Source organism: Loxodonta africana, chromosome 1 (genome assembly GCF_030014295.1).
Source record: "Loxodonta africana isolate mLoxAfr1 chromosome 1, mLoxAfr1.hap2, whole genome shotgun sequence".
NCBI lineage: Eukaryota > Metazoa > Chordata > Mammalia > Proboscidea > Elephantidae > Loxodonta > Loxodonta africana.
Genome location: NC_087342.1, coordinates 137,452,721 through 137,472,692, shown reverse-complemented (window position 1 = coordinate 137,472,692; position 19,972 = coordinate 137,452,721). Strand labels below are relative to the sequence as shown.

At 38.8% G+C, this 19,972-nt stretch overlaps 1 protein-coding gene across 1 annotated transcript in view; it reads right to left on the bottom strand.

The window, feature by feature from the left end:
* The window catches only part of MYO6 (myosin VI), a 171,093-nt gene that overhangs the window by 100,795 nt on the left and 50,326 nt on the right, over positions 1-19,972 (bottom strand). The window contains exons 2-3 of the mRNA XM_064288189.1: positions 13,233-13,292; positions 2,858-3,000 (exon numbers count right to left, since the gene is read on the bottom strand). Of these exons, the coding sequence (XP_064144259.1) occupies positions 2,858-2,974 (117 nt within the window). The 5' untranslated portion in view covers positions 2,975-3,000; positions 13,233-13,292. The remainder of the gene's footprint in view (positions 1-2,857; positions 3,001-13,232; positions 13,293-19,972) is intronic.

Genomic DNA, 19,972 nt, shown 5'->3' with positions numbered 1-19,972 from the left:
GACTGACAAAAACAAACATTTGGCAAGAGGATGGGGAAGAGCACGGGTTGACAAAAGTAGACAGGGAACAGAAACGTGGATGCTTATACGTCATATGCTCAGGGCTTTAGCCTGAAGGCCAGTCTGCTTCAAATACGGAATGTGAAATCAATTTAGAGGGCCACAAACAGCATTTTTAATGGAATAAAAGAGATTAGGAAATATCAGAATGCACAGCATGTGGTAAGGATGTCTCATTTGATCAATTCTGTTTCCTATACTTGTTGTGATGTAAAATCTATTTTTTACTGTGTTATAACCAAAAACCTTTAGAAGCCACTGCTGCCACCAATGATGTGCTCCCCACTAGAGATGACCACTTCCTCCTCTATGCTTCTACTGTGCCACCTAACGGGTGCACCTGACTCCTCCATAACTTCATGCATTTAATTATTTATTACTATTCACAGGTCGGTGATTTCTATACCATGAAATAGCTAGTCACAAGACTGCTTCTATTATGATCTTTTTAACCATCTGCTTATGACACTTTACAACTTATCAAGACTCCAACCAGAATCTAGGGGAAAAAATTATGATTAAAAGCAATCTCTGAGAATATCTGCTAACCTTCAATCAAAAAAAAAATTTTTTTAACTTAAAACTTGAGTTCACAATTTAAATTTTAAGTGTTACATTGATTCTATATGTATACTGAATAAGTATAATAAGGTACAACTGAAAACACATCAAAATATTTAAAGTACATGAGATTAATGTTGGTAGAATAATCTGGAAAAGGGTAGCGAGAACAGTTACACACCTTGAAGAATGTACCTGAATTGTACAGGTAGAATTTGTTAAATGATAAAAAACAAATTTAATTTAAAAAAATATTTAAAGTATGAAAAAAACATATGCCCATAAATCACGCTTCTCCTTATGCTTGAACTGAATTACTCTGTTACCTGGAGATTTATCAGTACATAATAAACTCAAAACCAAACCCATTACTGTCATGTCAATTCCAACTCATATCGACCCTATACTGCAGAGTAGAACTGCCCCGTAGGGTTTCCAAGTATTCAAACTGCTGACCTTTTGGTTACCAGTTACCCAAAACTCATTGCTGTCGAGTCGATTCCGACTCACAACAATCCTATAGGACGGAACAGAACTGCTCCATAGGTTTTCCATGGCTGTGACCTTAATAGAAGCAGACTGCCACATCTTTCTCCTGAGGAGCAGCTGGTGGGTCCGAAGCACCAGCTTTTCAGTAAGCAGCCAAGCACTTAACCACTGCACCACCAGGGCTCCTTCCTAAAAGCATAAACCTAGGAAATAGAATTTCCATTTCAATTTTGGCCTTGTGATCTACTTTGCTTATAAAATATATTTTTTAAAAATTTAAAAAGACTTCAAATATATAAAAATACTTGAACTTATTTTTTAGTTCTTTTATTTTTTAACATGTACTGCATTGTAAGAACAAATAAGTACTTGTTAATGAGAGGAAAACTAGAAACACTTTGTCCTTTCTTTCCTGAGGGTATCTTTAACTGGCCATCTCTAACACGGCACATCATATATTATGCATTTAGGTTCCTGGGTTATTTACAGTAACAGAATAGTTTTCTCTGTGAAAAGACCTCATGAGAAATCACCTTGTTTTTCTAAAGTTCCCAGAAGGATGGCAGTCACATGGCATTACTTAAACATGTATCACTAAAATTACAAATTATTCATGTACCTTTTCAGAGTCTAAACAGAAATGACATTCACGAATTAAATTGAATCAGAACTGTTTAACAGGAATATTAATTAAACTGAAAATTGTCAGACTCTCCACAAAAAAACAGACCCTACGTCCCCATGAAGACTGAAAGAGAAGGCATCCATTTTATAATACCGTCTAGTCTACACCTCAGCATAAAAGGAAACAGATACCATATGTAAAGAATTAAAGTATACTTTATGTTCTAAGAAAACCCTGGTGGCGTAGTGGTTAAGTGCTACGGCTGCTAACCAAAAGGTCAGCAGTTTGAATCTGCCAGGCGCTCCTTGGAAACTCTATGGGCGAGTTCTACTCTGTCCTATAGTGTCGCTATGAGTCCGTTCGACTCAACAGCACTGGGTTTGGTTTGGTTGGTTGATGTTCTAAAAAAGATCATTAAAAATAATAACAGATTGCTATGTCTAAAACTTAAGTATCTTCACTTAATAGAAATATATGTACTCAAATCCCATGCCAATAATTTGAAGTAATTAAGCAGCCTTTTTTTTTTTTTAAGGAAAGGGATTATCTAAAAGGCAAAAAACAAAATTTGGTAACATGAACCCATTTACTTTAAAGATTCTTACTTCATAATATATGGAGTACCCTACAGATTTACTAATAACTTTAGTGATATGGTATAAGAAATTAAAAGGAGCCCTGGTAGCGTGATGGTTAAGTGCTCGGCTGCTAACTGAAAGGTCGGTGATTTGGGCCCACCAGTGGTTCCTCAGGAAAAAAGACCTGGCAATCTGCTCCTGTAACAATTACAGCCTAGGAAACCCTATGGGGCAGTTCTGCTCTGTCCACTCAACGGCACATAACAACAACGTAACTCTTCTCTCGTATTTCATCATGCAGGTTTTTTTTTTTTTAAGAATGTGATTATGAAAAGCTGGCTGAATTTCTGTCAAATTTCATCAGGACACCATTCTTTCCCTAAGGTACGTACCTCTGCTTTCACCAAAGAAGTCAGTAAAAAACTAAGATTCACTTACCAGAAATTTGCTTCCCCCTGTTTATACTGTATTAGCTATATCTACTGCATTAAGGGAGACACCTGTAAAAGGAAATCAAATTTTGAAATCTTTCTGGGAAACTCACCTTGCCTTTTTGGTTCAAGGGTTCAATTGTCAAGCTGTCGGTGCCAATATCCACAATATTGCCCATCTGGAACCCATCGGTTGGGTGTGGCGCCCAAACGGGCTTTCCATCCTCCATTTTTGAAGAGGGCTATCCACTATCACCTGTATCAAAAGGAACAAAGTAGCATGCATAACTTTGGAAATATAAATTAACACCTTTTTTTAAAAGAGCCAAATGCAAATTGCCACATGATCACTGCAACTCATTTCTAGAAATACGCATCTACCCTGCCACAGATAGTACCCTCCACTCCCCTCTTCCTGACCTTGCCCACTTTATCTACATTCTCAGCCCTCAGGTAACACAAGCTCTACTACTGCCTCACTTCAGTTGTGACTGAAGCAGAGTACTATACCATGACAGATGATAACATTGAAAAAAAAAGTTCTGTTTATTCGCTATTGTCCTGACGTAATTTATAATACTACCACCCTTTAACTATCATAGTTCACGCTATAAACAGGAATCCCAGAAACAGATGGTAATGTGTGGCATTCCTCAAAAGTTGAAAAATAAGTCATTGTAGCCTTGAAGAGTTAAAGAGATAGAGTTGGCACATTACTTCCTCTGAGAAACCTTCCCTACCCATCTAAGGCTGTAGGGGTTAGCCTCACTCATCTGTTCCCTATACTCATCTTCACAGAACCTCTCGGCCCATTGTTTTTGTTGTTATTCTTTTACTTTTTATTGAGGTACAATTTATACACAGTGAAATGTACAAATCCTAAGGATAGAAGCTGATGAGCTTTGACAAAAGCATACACCCATTCTGAACAAATGCTCTAAGTCAACATATTAACATTTCTATCACCCCAGAAAGCTTCCTCATGCCTCCTTCTGGTCAATCTCCACCCCTCACAGGCATTCGCTGTTCTGGTTTCTATTGACTACAGACAGTTTTCACCTGTCCTTAAACTTCATAAAAATGAGACCATACAATACGTATTCGTTTGTGTCTGGCTTCCTAGATTCAAAAAAATGTTTCTCAGATTCAATCATGTTGTTGTGTGGTATTCTACTGAACAACTATACCACAATAACTCATCTTTTGTCTTACTGATGGACACTTGGATTATGTCCAGCTTTTGCCTATTATGAATTCCAATCTGATTTTTCCATTGTTCCTATAAAGCTTTGTTCATGCTTGGCATTCTCAGATTTAACATTTACAATACTGGCTACTGAAAGTAGACTAAAGGGTCCATGACATGCAGAACATTTTATTTTCATGAACTTAGATGCTATGAGACAAATATGCAATAGTGAATCAACTAGTGAGTGATCCCAGATGGTCTAGTTTTACATCTCAACAGAAACTTACTTTTCACTACTTAACTAGACCTAAGAAAGTATTGATACATGGGCCATAATTCTTCTCATGTGTGGATTTTTCATCAAATCTGAGATTCCCATGCAGATGCTATTAGGTCTAATCTCTCATGAAAGTCAAACATGTTTGACACATAGTTCAGTCAAAAAGCAGTTAGTTAACTGCCTGCATGTTTGCAATGTGCTTGTTGTTTGTCTTCCACTCAATGGCTACAGGGAGGAATATGCTTGCCCTATCCAGTAAATTCTATTAGGTTTACAAGTAATTTCTGAGTTAACAACTCAGATTATGATTCTCCACAGGAGTTAGTCAACAACACTGCTTCACACTTACATTAGCACACACAAATATATGTCTTTTCCCCAGTCATATCCAGTCCCATGGCTTTAAATGCCACCTGTATATGAAGGATGCCCAAATTTATTTCTCCAGCCCAGATCCCCTCTGAGACCCAGACATTTACTTCTAATTGCCTACTGGACACCTCCTTGTGGATATATCTCATAGATTAAAAATATTATTATTCTGTCCAAGACAGTGTCATCCCTCCCTCCCTCAGTCAGTCCTTCCCCGTATCAGTAAAGGCACCAACATCATACAGTTGAAATCAAATCTGAAGTCATCTTCAATTCCTCCAGCTCCTTCCAAATCCTGTCAGTTTTACCTTCAATAGGCATTTCAAATCCATAGAGTTCTCTGCATCTCCTCTGCAACCCTAGTCCAAGCCATCATTACCTTTTACCAGAACTTCTGCAAATAACTTGTCTGTTTGCTTCTACTCTTAACACTCACCACAGATGGCCAGTAATTCTATTGAAAAGTAAATCTGATCATGTCAGTGCTGTTACATCAGGGCATGAACAAGTCCCCTCTGTGTCTGTAAGGTCTAAACACAGCAGGCACTCCAATATTCACTAGGTAAATGAATGAACTGTTCACACAGTTTAGGAAGAGTAAAATAAAATGAAACACTGGAAAGAGTCTAAAAGTCTTAAAACTTAGGTCTGAAACTGGACTCCATCACTTTCTTACTAGTTCTTTGAGCTTATGCAAGTTACTTAGCCTCTCTGATCTTTATCTGTATCCTTACCCATACTGCAGGATAATATCACTTACCTTACAGAATTGCTGCAAGGATTAAGTGACATAAAATTGAGATCACCAGTCTATTGGCACCCAATGAATGCTAGTCACACCTCTCCTCTTTCCTCCCCCGCCCCCCCCCCCATATGCCTTGCAGAAGCCTCCAATAAATTTCTTGACAATGGTCTTGTGGTAGTTCTAAATACAAAGGGAAATGACATAGTAACTATCAGGAGTCATTTGGGAATAATTAAGTACCTAAATGTGAGAAATTACAGCAAAACAAACCCTCAAAACTCAAAAAAGAATGACAAATTCTCTTAACTATTCAAATTGCTTTCCCATTTGGAAAAGTTTGCTGCAGTCTCTCAGTTAAGATATAGGGGCTTTTTTTAGAGATGAATCCCAAGTCAGGAATTGGGAAACATGAGAAGAAATCCAAATTACAGCACAGAATCCTCAAAATTCAGAAGAACTGCAGTACTAGGAACTTCTAGAACCAGAGTGAAAAGAAAGGGTCTAAAATAAAGAGGACTGAGTCAAAGTTATTTGAGAAAGATTTCCTTACACCACCCCACACACACTCCATGTTGCTAGGCGAATGTCTTACCCCTACCCCAAGAGAAAGCTAGATGTTTATTCTCTGCAGAAGGCAGAGGTACTCTAAAATGAGACACATCTGGCACAATAACCCTTTGGCGATTTGTTGTAAATCTGGTGTCCCAATCACTTTTTATTCCTCTGGAGTTCTTTCGCAAGAGGGTAGCCCAATTTTAAAGCAGTTAGCCTCAAGGTGGGACCCTTTGAAATGCGTGAAACTCAGGAACTCTGAATTGGACCCTCATTTTTGTATAGATTGAGCATTGTCTTAAGGGATGCCTCCTGGATGTGGGAATTTTCTAAACTTTTAATAGGTTTGCCTTTATTTCTGTGAGGTAAGCCTCCTCACTATGTTTCCCAGTTACTGTGTTCTCTTGAGAATGTAGCTATTTCCAGCCTTTATTCAGTTAATAGTGGCTATTTTCTCCTTAATATCATCCTTTATATTCAGGTATGACTGACTGTCTGCTTTTCTAGCTTCTAAACAGTAAATATTGCCTTTGCAATAAGAAATAATGCATTATAGTGGTACTTTTCAAGACATCTGAATTCCTGTAAGTTATTCTTACATTCAATCTTAGGCCCCAACTGCTGTTTCCACATGTAGCAGGTGGAATGCACCACTGTGAGCAGTTCGACAGTATTCCAGGGCAGCTGTTTCTGCTTCTTAGCTGTTAGTACTATTTCTATTATAATGAAGACTACACGCCAAACCAAAAAACCAAACCCAATGCCGTCGAGTTGATTCCGACTCATAGCAACCCTATAGTTATAATTTTCCTGAGATTCAAATTACTGTACTTTTATTTATTTAGCCTGTCAGTACTGCTTCTGCAGTAATGAAAAATGTATTGTAGTGGTAATTTTCCTGAGATAAAAAATTCCTTGACTTTATTTGGGCTGTAATACTGCTTTCGCAGTTATGAAAAATGCATTGTAGTGGTAATTTTCATGAGATACAAAATCCCTTGGCTTTATGCGTTATACCACATTTTGAAAAGTTTCATGAAAAATACTAAAAAGGCTAAGAAGGAGACTAGAATAAAATGTATGTACAATCATTGCCGGGGGCTTCATGTTTTACCTCATATTTTGCATATTTTCAAGAAAAAAAATTATAAAAACGATTTTTCACTGACTCATATCAGTAGGATTTACTACATCCAGGGTCCACTGGGACATATGTGATCTCAGACAATGAGTATCACAATCTCTAACTCATAACAAAAATTCTGAATTGGTCCTTTAATCAGCATGCTTCCTGTCCTGGATAAAACTATGTCCCCCCAAAATATGTGTCAACTTGGTTAGGCCATGATTTCCAGTATTGTGTGGCTGTCCTTCATTTTGTGATTTTCCTATGTGTTATGAATCATAATCTCTGCCTGTGGTTAAAGAGGATTAGGGTGGAATATAACACCATTGCTCAGGTCACAGTCCTGATCAATGTAAAGGGAGTTTCCCTGGGGTGTGGCCTACACCACCTTTTATCTTACAAGAAATAAAAGGAAAGGGAAGCAAGCAGAGAGTTGGGGATCTCATACCACCAAGAAAGCAGTGCCAAGAGCAGAGCAAGTACTCTGAACTCGGGGGTTCCTGCATGGAGAAGTTTCTATTCCAGGGGAAGACTGATCACAAGGACCTTCCTCCAGAGCCAACAGAGAGAGAGAAAGCCTTCCCCTGGAGCTGATGCCCTGGATTTAGACTTCTAGCCTACTAGACTGTGACAAAATAAATTTCTTTGTTAAAGCCATCCACTTGTGGTATTACTGTTATAGCAGCACTAGGTAACTACGACATCTTCCATTAGTGAAAACACATGGTATCAACAAAACATTCAAAAGAGAAAATAACTGGATAACCAAAAGGTTAAAGGTATGCATAGAAAAACTGCTGCATGTAAACAATACCACTACCCTCCCCCCCGCCCCCCGCCCCGGGCTTCCACATTACTAGCAACCAGACCTTTAGCTTCCAGGAAGGAGACTAGAAGTCTTCTCTCAAGGGAATATGATCAGCCCAATAAGGAAGATCTAAGATACTAACAAGGGCTTATCCCCACAAACTGAATACCCAGATCACCTTACAGTAAAGCACAAAGTCAACAACTTCTACCCACATGCTCTGAGCAGCGCTCAGGCTTATAGTTCCCCATTCTAAATCATGAGCACGATTACCATATGCCCTAAGAAAGTCTCTAACATGCAGGACAGAGAAGAAAAATAAAAAGTAGAAAACAAGAACTTGGAGAAAGCAGAGACCATGGAGCAGATAGAATATTCAAAAATCTATCCTTACATCATCAGAGAAATAACAAATTCTCTCTCTGAGAAAAGTACAATATGCTACAAAAAGAGCATTGGAAATTAAAACATAAAACCAAAAAATGAAAGATTCACTAGAAGGTTTAGAAGATAAAGCTGAGGCAATCTTTCAAAAAGCAAAGAAAAAAAGCTAGAAAGGTGTAAAATGTTTTTTAAAATGAGAAAATGGGAGAAAAAATTGGAAAATGAGACTAGTAAAGAGGTTCAACATCAAAATACTATGAGAAACTCCCTCAACTCACTCACCCACCCCCAAAAAAGGCAGAATAAAACTTAAAGTAGCCAAAGAAAATTCACCAGAACTGAAAGGCATGATTTTCTAGACTGCAGCCAAAAGGTCCATTAAGTCCTCAACAGTGTAGTTTAAAAAAAAGACCAACACACCAAGAAACCATTGTGAAATTTCAGAACACCAGAAATAAAGATGCTATATATTTCCAGAGAAATGAGTGAAAAAAATAATGGAAAAAAAGAAAAGGTAATATCCAAAGGATTATCTATCACAATGGCTTCAGCAACACTGAAAGCAACAAGTCAATAAAGTAATGCCTCTAACATTCTGATGGAAAATGATTTTTAACCTCAAACTCCACACCTAAGCAATCTCCAGTCAAGACTCAAACAGTATGACTCAAGAGAAAACAGCCATGTTGAGCACTATCATCAAAGACAGTCACTGCCCTTGGACCAAGAGAATCTGGCTCAGATTCTTTTTTTTTTTTTTTTCCTATTTTATTATTTATTGTACTTTAGATGAAGGTTTACAGAACAAACTAGCTTCTCATTAAACAATTAGTACACATATTGTTATGTGACACTGGTTACCAACCACACAATATGTCAACTCTCTCCCCTTCTCGACCTTGGGTTCCCTATTACCAGCTTTCCTGTCCCCTCCTGCCTTCTAGTCCTTGCCCCTGGGCTGGCGTGCCCCTTTAGCCTCGTTTCGTTTTATGGGACTGTCTAATCTTTGGCTGGCTCAGATTCTTATGTGAACTTGTCTTGTTCCGACCACGTGCTGATGTCATACCTATGCCTGGAGAGGTGGTTAACATTCACATCCTCTACTTAATTAATATTATTTTACATAGTGCAAGGTTTTCAGTAGAATATACTTCCTTTTAATTATTTTTGTAATACTAAGTATTTATCATGTAAATTAAGTTTCATAAGTGATGTCTGATTTATACATTCCACCAGAGAAAAATGAACTTCTTGCAGACAGGTTAGAATGTCCCCAGAAAATCACTGAGAAATGCAAGCAATCAACATTCATTCTTACTGAACATGTTTGCATGAGAAGTGTCCTTGAAAAGGTACCATAAAGGGAATTAAAAAAAAAAAAAAAAAAAGGTGGTGGGGTAGTCTCAATTCCCAGAACTATTGTCCCAGAAGTTTTAAACACATTAAAGATTGCCTATACATACACTGGAGCCCTGGTGTAGTGGTTAAGAACTCAGCTGCAAACTGAAAACTCAGCAGTTCGAATCCACCAGCTGCTCCTTGGTAACTCTACTGGGGAAGTTCTGCTCTGTCTTACAGGGTCACTATGAGTCAGAATCGACTCAATGGTAATGGATTTTTTTTTTTTTTAATTTATATACGAAATGCAGGAATACAAAGAAAACAGTAATAATTGGAATTATTTAAGAAAATTAAAAATTCTTGAAATTTTTAATGTAAAGCAGCACTGAAATTATTCTAGGAAGAGAGGGACTGCTCTAGAAAAGCTCATCATCAATTGAAAATTATCTCATTTTTAGTACTTACTTGACAATTGATACTTTTAAGTAAGCACTATCTATAGAAGGCAATCGGTAGCCTCTCAGAGGTACTATCTTTTCACTTATTCTTTGAAAGGTGAGAAGCTTATCAACCAGAGGCTCCCTGGAGAGTAAACATAATGGGGGTGAGAATGAGAAATGTACACACATCCAATTTCTTTCTCTGCAACACCAGTGAGGATACAATAACAACCATGTACACGGGCAGAACTCGTACCACAAAATCAGCTGTCACCTGCCATGTCACCATTATCTTCAAAGACTACCCTGTAAAAATTATAGTTGTAAGATATAACAACACCTTATATTTTATTAGCTATATAGCAACACCTCATATTTTATTAGCTAGGGTATTAGAAATTGAGTATCAGTTAAACATAATTTGGGGTTGGGTTGCCAGAGGTAGAAAAAACATCAAAAAGGTAGAAACATTAAACACTGCAAGCAAAATTCTTCCAAGACTTCCTTCCACATTCGTTCATTGTTACCTACAACATGTCACATACCGTCATATGTGGATACAGGGTGAGAAAAAAGACATAGTATCTGGCCTCATGGACCTTTCTAACTAATAGGAAAACAATCACTTGGATTTTTTAAGTAAACAAAATTGGCAAAATCTCTGCCCTCAGAGATCTTAAATTCTAGTGGAGGGAATCAGAGGGAGGAGAGTAGATGTATCAAATGTACCCTTTAAAAAGACTACTCTTTCATCTGGCCAGGTCCTGGCCTTACTGATCCAAACAGTATTATATGTACCTTTGGCTAACAAGTTTTAAATGGGCAACTCCTATCATCTTTATCAGTGTATCCTGAGGGCTATTAGCTTCCCTGGTGTCCAGATAACATGAGAAAACCAGGCACCAAGTAACAGCTGGCTGTGGGTGGTGCACTTGTGTGTGCACTCAGCCTTTATTGAGTCTTATATTTTCCTAAGAACTTATTTGTACACTAAAACGTCAAAAACATTTCAGCAGGGTTCCCTTCAGTCATAAATCACCTTTGAAACAGCACTCCTAGAAAACATTTCCAAATTATCTTCCTCAATTTAGATATAGATACCATTTTATTGAAGTAACATTGAATTGTGTATCAATTAAACATTAGTATTAAAATTTACTGTGAGTATCTTGGTTTTAACAGCAATAAACATTCTTTTAAAAAGAGACGAAAATGCCCACCAAGTCTAAAACAAAGACAAATAAGAAAACAACTCAAGATTAACAACACAAAAAAAACCTCAACTTTTTAAGAAAATTCTTATATGCATTCATTTGTTTTTTTCAATAAATATTTACTGAATACCTACAAAGTGCCAGACCCCGTTTTAAGCTTAGATATTGATGAGAAAATAGAGCTCTCAGGTTTTCCAGGCTAAGACGTGAAAAAAAGAGAAATATCTAGGTTAGCTATCATGCCCCTTCCAACTGTAAAAGTTCTAGCTGGCCACAGTCAAGGCCCTAACAGTTGACCATCTTCACAAAGTAACTTCTAAAAATATAACTCAGAAAATCCAATATATCAATTGACATTTAAAGCTAAGACCATTATCACTTGATGCTTAGAAACAGCCTCAGGACCAACACCAAGGTTAACTTCAACTTAACTGGTATAAAAAAAAAAAATTTTTTTTTTTTTAACTGGTATAGCTAAGATTAATTTAACAAAAAGAGAGGGTAAAAAATAAAAACAAATATTTCAATATTAAGTTTACTATATGGTTATTAAATATTAATATATCTTTTTAAATTATTTAAAAACTGGTAACTATCATGTGAATTACTACCAGCACTGTATAATCTTGACTGTGAGGATTGGTTATACAATTTTCTTACATGTTTTCAGGGTAGAAATCACAAACTCTTTTAGATCCAAACTCCTGCATAAAGTACTATCAGAAAACAGATTTAAATTTAGACATAATTCAAATAATTTATTCATAAATATACACTAAGATAATCTGGCCAAAATGTAGGACATTCTAGAGAAAGCCTTGTATTCTTCAGAAACTACCAACCAAAACCAAACCCACTGCCATCGCGTCGATTCCAACTCATAGCGACCCTATAAGACAGAGTAGAACTGCCCCATAGAGTTTCCAAGGAGCGCTTGGCGGATTCGAACTGCCGCCCCTTGATTAGCAGCCATAGCACTTAACCACTATGCCACCGGGGTTTCCTCAGAAACTACAGAAGCTCAAAATTTCTTATGTGTTAAGATACACTAAAGCCAGAATATAATTAACGAGATCTTAATTTATCCCAAGTGATTTAAATTTCTCATACCCTTTGGCTAACCTTATTTATTGTACAATGAGCATATCTGGAATTTACCCAGTTTTATAATTTGTGCTAGGTTTAAGTTACTTCTTAAAAGTTTGTTGGTTTTTCAAAAAAGAAAGTTAGTAAAAGACTTTTCATTGAAGACTTTCATTGATTTTCTTCATCAAGGGACACTGTTGATCTCCCAATAAAATAGTAAAAACAACAATCAATCAAATTTCCAGAAACCAAGTTGGTCTTCAGACCAAAGAAAGGCCACTGCTCCAGGAGGATTCTGCCTGTATACAATGGTCCTACTCTGCTTATACTGAAATACTTAAGTGACCATCCTTGGGTCAATGTTATTCAGATTTTTCAGGGACTAAAGCAAAAAACCCACCTGCCATTAATTCCAACTCATAGCAACCCTATAGGACAGAAGAGAGCCCCACAGAGTTTCCAAAGCTGTAAATCATTAAAGAAGAAGACACTTTTATTCAGCCAATTCCTTTACCTGAGCCATCAGGAAGTAATAAAACTGGGTAATTTGAACTGGCCATCTCTACTTCCACTTTCTGAGAGAAACAATAACAAATGTTAAAACAGTCCATAGAGAAGCACAGAAGAAAAGACAACTTCAAGTTGGCCATGCCCATTATAAACAGCTCTGAAACCTGCTCTCGAATGGTGAAAGACCAAACCATGTCAGAATTCAAGCATGGAAATTATCCCATTAAATCCAACACTATTTATGAAACTTCACAGGGTCCTTTACTATCTTCATGTATGCACATCCAAGTGGTGTGTCCAGCCTAAAAAAAACCTACTGTTGACCATGCACAGTCCACAAGTTTGAAACACTGCACCTCATTCAATAAGCAAGTGGCTACTCACCTGGAGAGTGTTGGAAAGAATCACCAACAATAAAGGCATCTGATTTCATTTACTTACCTATTTATATTCCACAGGAATGCTGTTAAGTCTCAATGAACACCTTCAGAAAAATGCCACCTGGAGAAACAAAGTAAACAGAGCATATGATTTTTTTTCCTAACACAAAGAAGACTTACCACGTAATTTTATGTCTCATTAAAATATGCAATGTTTCAAATCTTTGTTCCCAGGAGCACACGGTTCAACGTGCATTAGGACGAATGCCACATTTCCCCTGAGTAGCAGCTGCCCAACCGGTGGGTTCACCCTCTAGCTCAGCATAACCAGGGCTCTCTTTTCAGGGACTAAAAGGTCTAAGTGTAAGCAAAACCATAACCTAGATGGTATGCTAGGTTTAACAGCTAGCTTATCAAGATGACAAGCAGTCTGAGGAATCCATAACCTTTCAACGCATCTGTGACATCTCTAGCACTTTAACTCTCTCAAAAAATGTCCCAAATACAGCAGTTAAAGATTTTCACTGACAAATTCTGGAAGTCACTCTGAGGCCAATCTAATTCAGGACACACAGTTTACCTGAGATAATAACTAGTTAAACCAGGAAAAAAAAAAACCAAAAACTAATGATCAGGAAGAATATACTCTAGGACACATTTATATTAAAAAGGGCAGAGGGTAGTGTTCCACAATTTGTCATTCTTTCAAAAATGAACTAATGAAATACATTGTTAGTTGTCAGTTGCCTTCGAGTCGATTCAGACTCACGATGGCTTCATATGTACAGAGTAGAACTGCTCCATAGGATTTTCAAGGCTGTGACCTTTTGGAAACTGATTGCCAGGCCTGTCTTCTGAAGCACCTCTGAGTGTGCTCAAATTGCCAACCTTTCGGATAGTAGTTGTAAAAATGGCATGGGGGCAGTGTCTGATCTCCTCCAGCTTCACGAGGGGGAAGAAGAATCAATATCAACAGCCCAAAGATGATTCCTATGAGGTGGGGGTAGGCATGCCTCCCCTCTCTGCCATCTTTACCAATTCTGTCACCAACCGTCCCACCCACAGCACTCTCTACTGGGTTTGATAATTCACTGTAATGGCCACACAGAACTCACAGACCATACTCAAAATTACGTTTATTAGGGAAGTAACAGTTACAATTCAGGCTCAAAACACTCAAGATACAGTTCTTCCATCAGGATAGCCTCCTCCCAGCTGTGCCCGCAGGCACCCCTCTCCCTGGCCCTCAGTCTCTGCCCAAAGGCACTCAGCTTTCTCTCTCCGTGGGGTGGGAAGCCCACCACACCATCTCCTGCTGCCAGGTCTCTCTTGCTAGTCTCTTCTTCCTTGGTGGTGCACTCCTCCTCTCCACTGTGGAACTGGCTCTCTTTTAAGGTAAAACTGACCAATTCCCTCAGTAGGCCACAATCACCCGGGTGGGAGTTACAAGACCATGGCTAGAAAGGCTACACGCAAAAGTAATTAATCACACTGCTGTAGTCGAGCACTTAACCATTTGCGCCGCTCAGGGACTCATTAATAAAATACATAGGATACTAAATAAATCTCTCACGTAATTGATAAGGCTAATCTTGGGCTATGCGCACACACCCAGCTCATGCAAAAGCAGGAATTGAAGACAAACTGAACTGTCTTCTTATAACTGATATGTAAGCAGCCCTAGCAGCGTACTGGTTAAGCGCTCAGCTACTAAATGAAAGGTCGGCAGATCAAGCCCAGGAGCTCTGCAGAAGACCTGGTGATCTGCTCCTGTAAAAATTACAGCCTAGAAAATCCTATGGGGCAGTTCTACTCTGTCCTATAGGGACACTATGAGTCGGAATTGACTTGACACAACAATAACAGCTGATATGTAGTTTAATTCAGTTAGTCAAAGGAAAAAAACAAAATCACATTTTATAAACCATTTACTATGCATTAAGCATTGCACTAAGTCCTTAATGTTATCTCATTTAATGTTTACAACTCTGGGAGGTAGATCTGTACCTCTCAGTGGGAGGCTTCTTTGACCATCCTACTTAAAGAGCAAACCCACTCACCCAAATCCCACATACCCTATTACCCTTCCCTGTTTTGTTTTTCTTATAATTTTTAACATCTGTCATACTGATATACTTGTTTAGAATATAAACTTCTTCAAACCAGAGACTTTGTTTTGTTCACTGTTATGAATCTGGAGCCCTAGAATAGTAGCTGGCATACAATAAGTGCTCGTTAAGTTAATGAATTAACTTTATAGTCTTGATGACTATAAAATAACTAGTGTTACTGCATTGAAATAAGAAACCAAAAGCAAAGAAACGTGACACTTTGATTTGCCTATTCCAGTTCTATAGAGGCAAATATTAACTATTGGGCTTTCTGAAATACTGAAAATAAATGAAGGAGACCCACTTGAACCTGATGGCCCCTGGAATGGGAACCTCAGGACTTTTCAGCAGCTCCCAGGTCTTGGTTCCTCTTTATTTTGTTAAGGCCCATTACTCGCCGTTTGTGTTTCTGAGCAGTAGTGTTAACCCATTCACATTGGTTCAGCTTTATACCAATTCAGCTCAGCAGAGTGTTAACTCAAAAAACTTCACAATGCCTAATGCATTCTTAACAACTAGAAAGGCATTCAGGAAGCAGTCTTACAAAAGGACATAGATTTTGTCTGTTTTCAACTTTTAATTAAAATCACACAGTAAATATTATACTTGACTCTTCCAGACATTTGAGTTTAGAAAACAAAAAGCATACAAGTAAATGAATGCTTCAAAGGTCAGTGGAGCAAGGGCGGGGGTTTGGGGACCATGGTTTAAGGGGACTTCTAAGTCATTTGGCAAAATAATTCTATTATGAAAACATTCTGCATCCCACTTTGATATGTGGCGTCTGGGGTCTTAAATGCTAACAAGCGGCCATCTAAGATGCATCAATTGGTCTCAACCCACCTGGAGCAAAGGAGAATGAAGAACACCAAGGTCACACAACAACTAAGAGCCCAAGAGACAGAAAGGGCCACATGAACCAGAGACCTACATCATCCTGAGACCAGAAGAACTAGTTGGTGCCCGGCCACAATCGATGACTGCCCTGACAGGGAGCACAATAGAGAACCCCTGAGGGAGCAGGAGATCAGTGGGATGCAGACCCCAAATTCTCATAAAAAGGCCAGACTTAATGGTCTGACTGAGACCAGAGGAATCCCGGTGGTCATGGTCCCCAAACCTTCTGTTGGCACAGGACAGGAACCATCCCTGAAGACAACTCATCAGACATGAAAGGGACTGGACAGTGGGTAGGAGAGAGATGCTGATGAAGAGTGAGCTAATTATATCAGGTGGACACTTGAGACGGTGTTGGCATCTCCTGTCTGGAGGGGGGATGGGAGGATAGAGTTGGAAGCTGCCAAAGTTTTCATGAAAGGAGAGACTGGAAGGGCTGACTCATTAGGGGGAGGGCAAGTGGGAGTACGGTGTAAGATGTATATAAACTTATATGTGACAAACTGACTTGATTTGTAAACGTTCACTTGAAGCTCAATAAAAGTTAATAAAAAAAAAAAAGCATACAAGTGTAATGGAATCAACAAATCTTTTTCACAAGATTAGTCCTCATCTGTGTGTCCAACAATTAATTGGAGGAAGCCTCAGAGTCAACTACACATTGTTTAATGATATTTTTCAACTCTTGTGGACAACAGTAATTTTACTAGTTTTTGGAAGAAAAAACTGAAAAACATAATAGGGACTCAGCAACAATTTCTATTTCCCAAGTGCCAACCACTGGCAGGACAGACAACCATCAGAACACCAAGATGTTAAGTCTCTGGCAAATATATTCATTCATGTTGTTACCAGCGTCTAGTTGGCCCCCAACTTATGGCAACCCCATGCAGGAAACATTGCCCAGTCCTGTGCCACCCCACGATCAGTTGCAGATTATACCATTGTGATTCACAGAGTTTTCATTGGTTGGTTTTCAGAAGTAGATCACAAGGCCTTTTTTCCTAGTCCTTAGTCTGGAAACTCCTCTGAAACCTACCTGTTCAGCATCATAAGAACATAAGGTTCATACCTCCTATAAAAATACTGGGTGAAAGGTTAGTCCAAAGCACTAACGGACCACAACTACCACAACCTCCACCAAACTGAGTCCAGCACAACTAGATGGTGCCCAGTTACCACCACCGACTGCTCTGACAGGGATCACAATACAGTGTCCTGGACAGAGCTGGAGAAAAATGTAGAACAAAACCGTAACTCACAAAAAAAAGGCCAGACTTACTGGTCTGACAGAGAATGGAGAAATCCCAAGAGTAGAGCCCCCAGACACCCTTATAGCGCAGTAATGAAGCCATTCCTAAGGTTCACCCTTCAGCCAGAGACTGTACAGGCCCACAAAACAAAATGAGACTAAATGGGCACACCAGCCCAGGGGCAAGGATGAGAAGGCAAGAGGGGACACGAAAGCTGGTAATGGGGAAACCAAGGTCAAGACGGGAAGAGTGTTGACACGTTGTGGGGTTGGTAACCAATGTCACAAAACAGTATGTGTATTAATTGTTTAATGAGAAACTAGTTTACTCTGTAAACCTTCAACTAAATTTAAAAAAATGAAAAATATTGGGTGGTACCCTTAATTTCAGTTTTCACTTTTATAAATGAAAGAACTAATCTTATGACTATAAATAGAAAGAAACTATTTGAAGTGGCCAAAAGACAAGACTATATAAGCACTTCAAAATTATGTTTTCCTCTTCTGTTAGCCCAGGACAGGAACCATTCCCAAAGCCAACTCTTCATACAGGGGCTGGACTGGACAATAGGATAGAAAAAGATGCTGGTGAAGAATGAGCTTCTTGGATCAAGTAGACACTTGAGACTATGGTGGCATCTCCTATCTAGAGGGGAGATGAGAGGGAAGGGGGGTTAGAAGCTGGCAGAATGGACACGAAAAGAGAGTGGAGGGAAGGAGCGGGCTGTCTCATTAGGGAGAGAACAATTAGGAGTATATAGCAAGGTGTATATAAATTTTTGTATGAGAGACTGACTTGATCTGTAAACTTTCACTTAAAGCACAATAAAAAATAAAAAATAACAAGTCTTCCTACAAAATTTAATCATTGCAGCATCATCTCTTCCATGCACAATATTACACGTTTATGAGGTAACTGCTTGAGGGAAGTCTGGAGCGCACTCTGGATCATGAATGGGCATTATTAAAAATGCATTCTACAAACATTTGATCAAGTCCCATTATGTGACAGGATACTACCAAAAACAAATATTTCTCATCCAGTTTTTCTAAACAACAAAAAGTGTATATAGAAAAAAGATCCCCCAGATCTCTAAAATTACAAGGTTATCTCATACTGGACTAAAAAATTCTAGTTATTTCTAAGGGGAAAATGGAAAGGAATAAAATGATAATATCCTAGGTGTCCACATGCCTGGCGGGGGGCAGAGGGGGCTCTAGTCACAGAACAGAAGCTGTTGCTAACCACTGTAAAGTAGGTAAAGTTAGTCTTCATACACCTTCTTCATCTATTCCCCATCTCAGAACACTAATTCATGCCTTCAAAACAGGCAAAATTCAAGAAACAAGGGCTATCTCAATGTCTTGAGATGAAGATTCAAATCGCAGGCTATACAAATACCACCTTTCAGTAAGTAAACCAGGGGAAGAACCAAAGCAAACATTTCTTTACTTTATTAATGTCCTAGGGATAATGCTTTTTTTAATATTTAAAAATTTCCAACACTGATAATAAATTAGAGAAGGAAGATGGCTCTGACTCCACTATGTGTACATTGCTTTTTCCCAATCTATGTTCCTGTCCCTCTCTTTACTACAAACATCTTTGTTCTCTCATGACCAAGGTGTGACACATAAATAAGGGCCCAAAGTAGAATATTCTCACATGGAAGCACCTAGACAGGATAACTTTGACTGACTAAATTCCTCTCAGGATGACTAAGGGTTCAGAGAGAGAGAGAGCAATATAAAATGGATCTAGAAGTCCAACAAGGATTTCAAGAAATAGAGAAGGGTATAACAGACAAATGAAATAGCAAAGGCAGAAATTCAAGGATGTGAAACTGAAAGCCACAATCTTTACTAGAAATGTAATTTAGTATGGCTGGAGGGTGTACACGGGTCCCTGGGTAGCACAACTACTTATGCCAACCAAAAGATTGGTGGTTCAAACCCACCCAGAGGCACCTCAGAAGAAAGACCTGATAATCTGTTTCCAAAAGATCACAGCCTTGCAAACCCTATGGAGCACAGTTCTACTCTGCAACACATGGGGTGGGAGTTGACTTGACTGCAGCTGGGTTTCTGTTTCATTTTTGTAGGGTATACGGAGGAGGGGGAAAAATAAGCTTGGTCAGGATGAAACTGGAAAGGTAGATCCATGCCAAAGTGGTGGTGGTGGTAGTGTCACCATCGAGTGGATGCCAACTCATAGCAACCCCATAGGACAGAGGAAAACTACTCCATAGGATTTCCTGGGTTGTACTCTTCACCAGAAGCAGATCATCAGGTCTCTTCTCCCACAGAGTTGCTGGTAGATTCGAACTACCAACATTTTGGTTAGCAGCCAAGCACTTAACCAGTGTGCCACCAGGGCTTCCTTTGCCAAAGTGTAAAGGGCCTTTGCAGTGTATGCCTTTCTAGCCATGGTCTCATAACTCCCATGCAAGTGACTGGACAGGACTGTGTGATAGGGTAACTGTGACCTACCAAGGGGATTGGTCAGTTTTGCCTTAAAAGAGAGCCAATACCAGAGTGGAG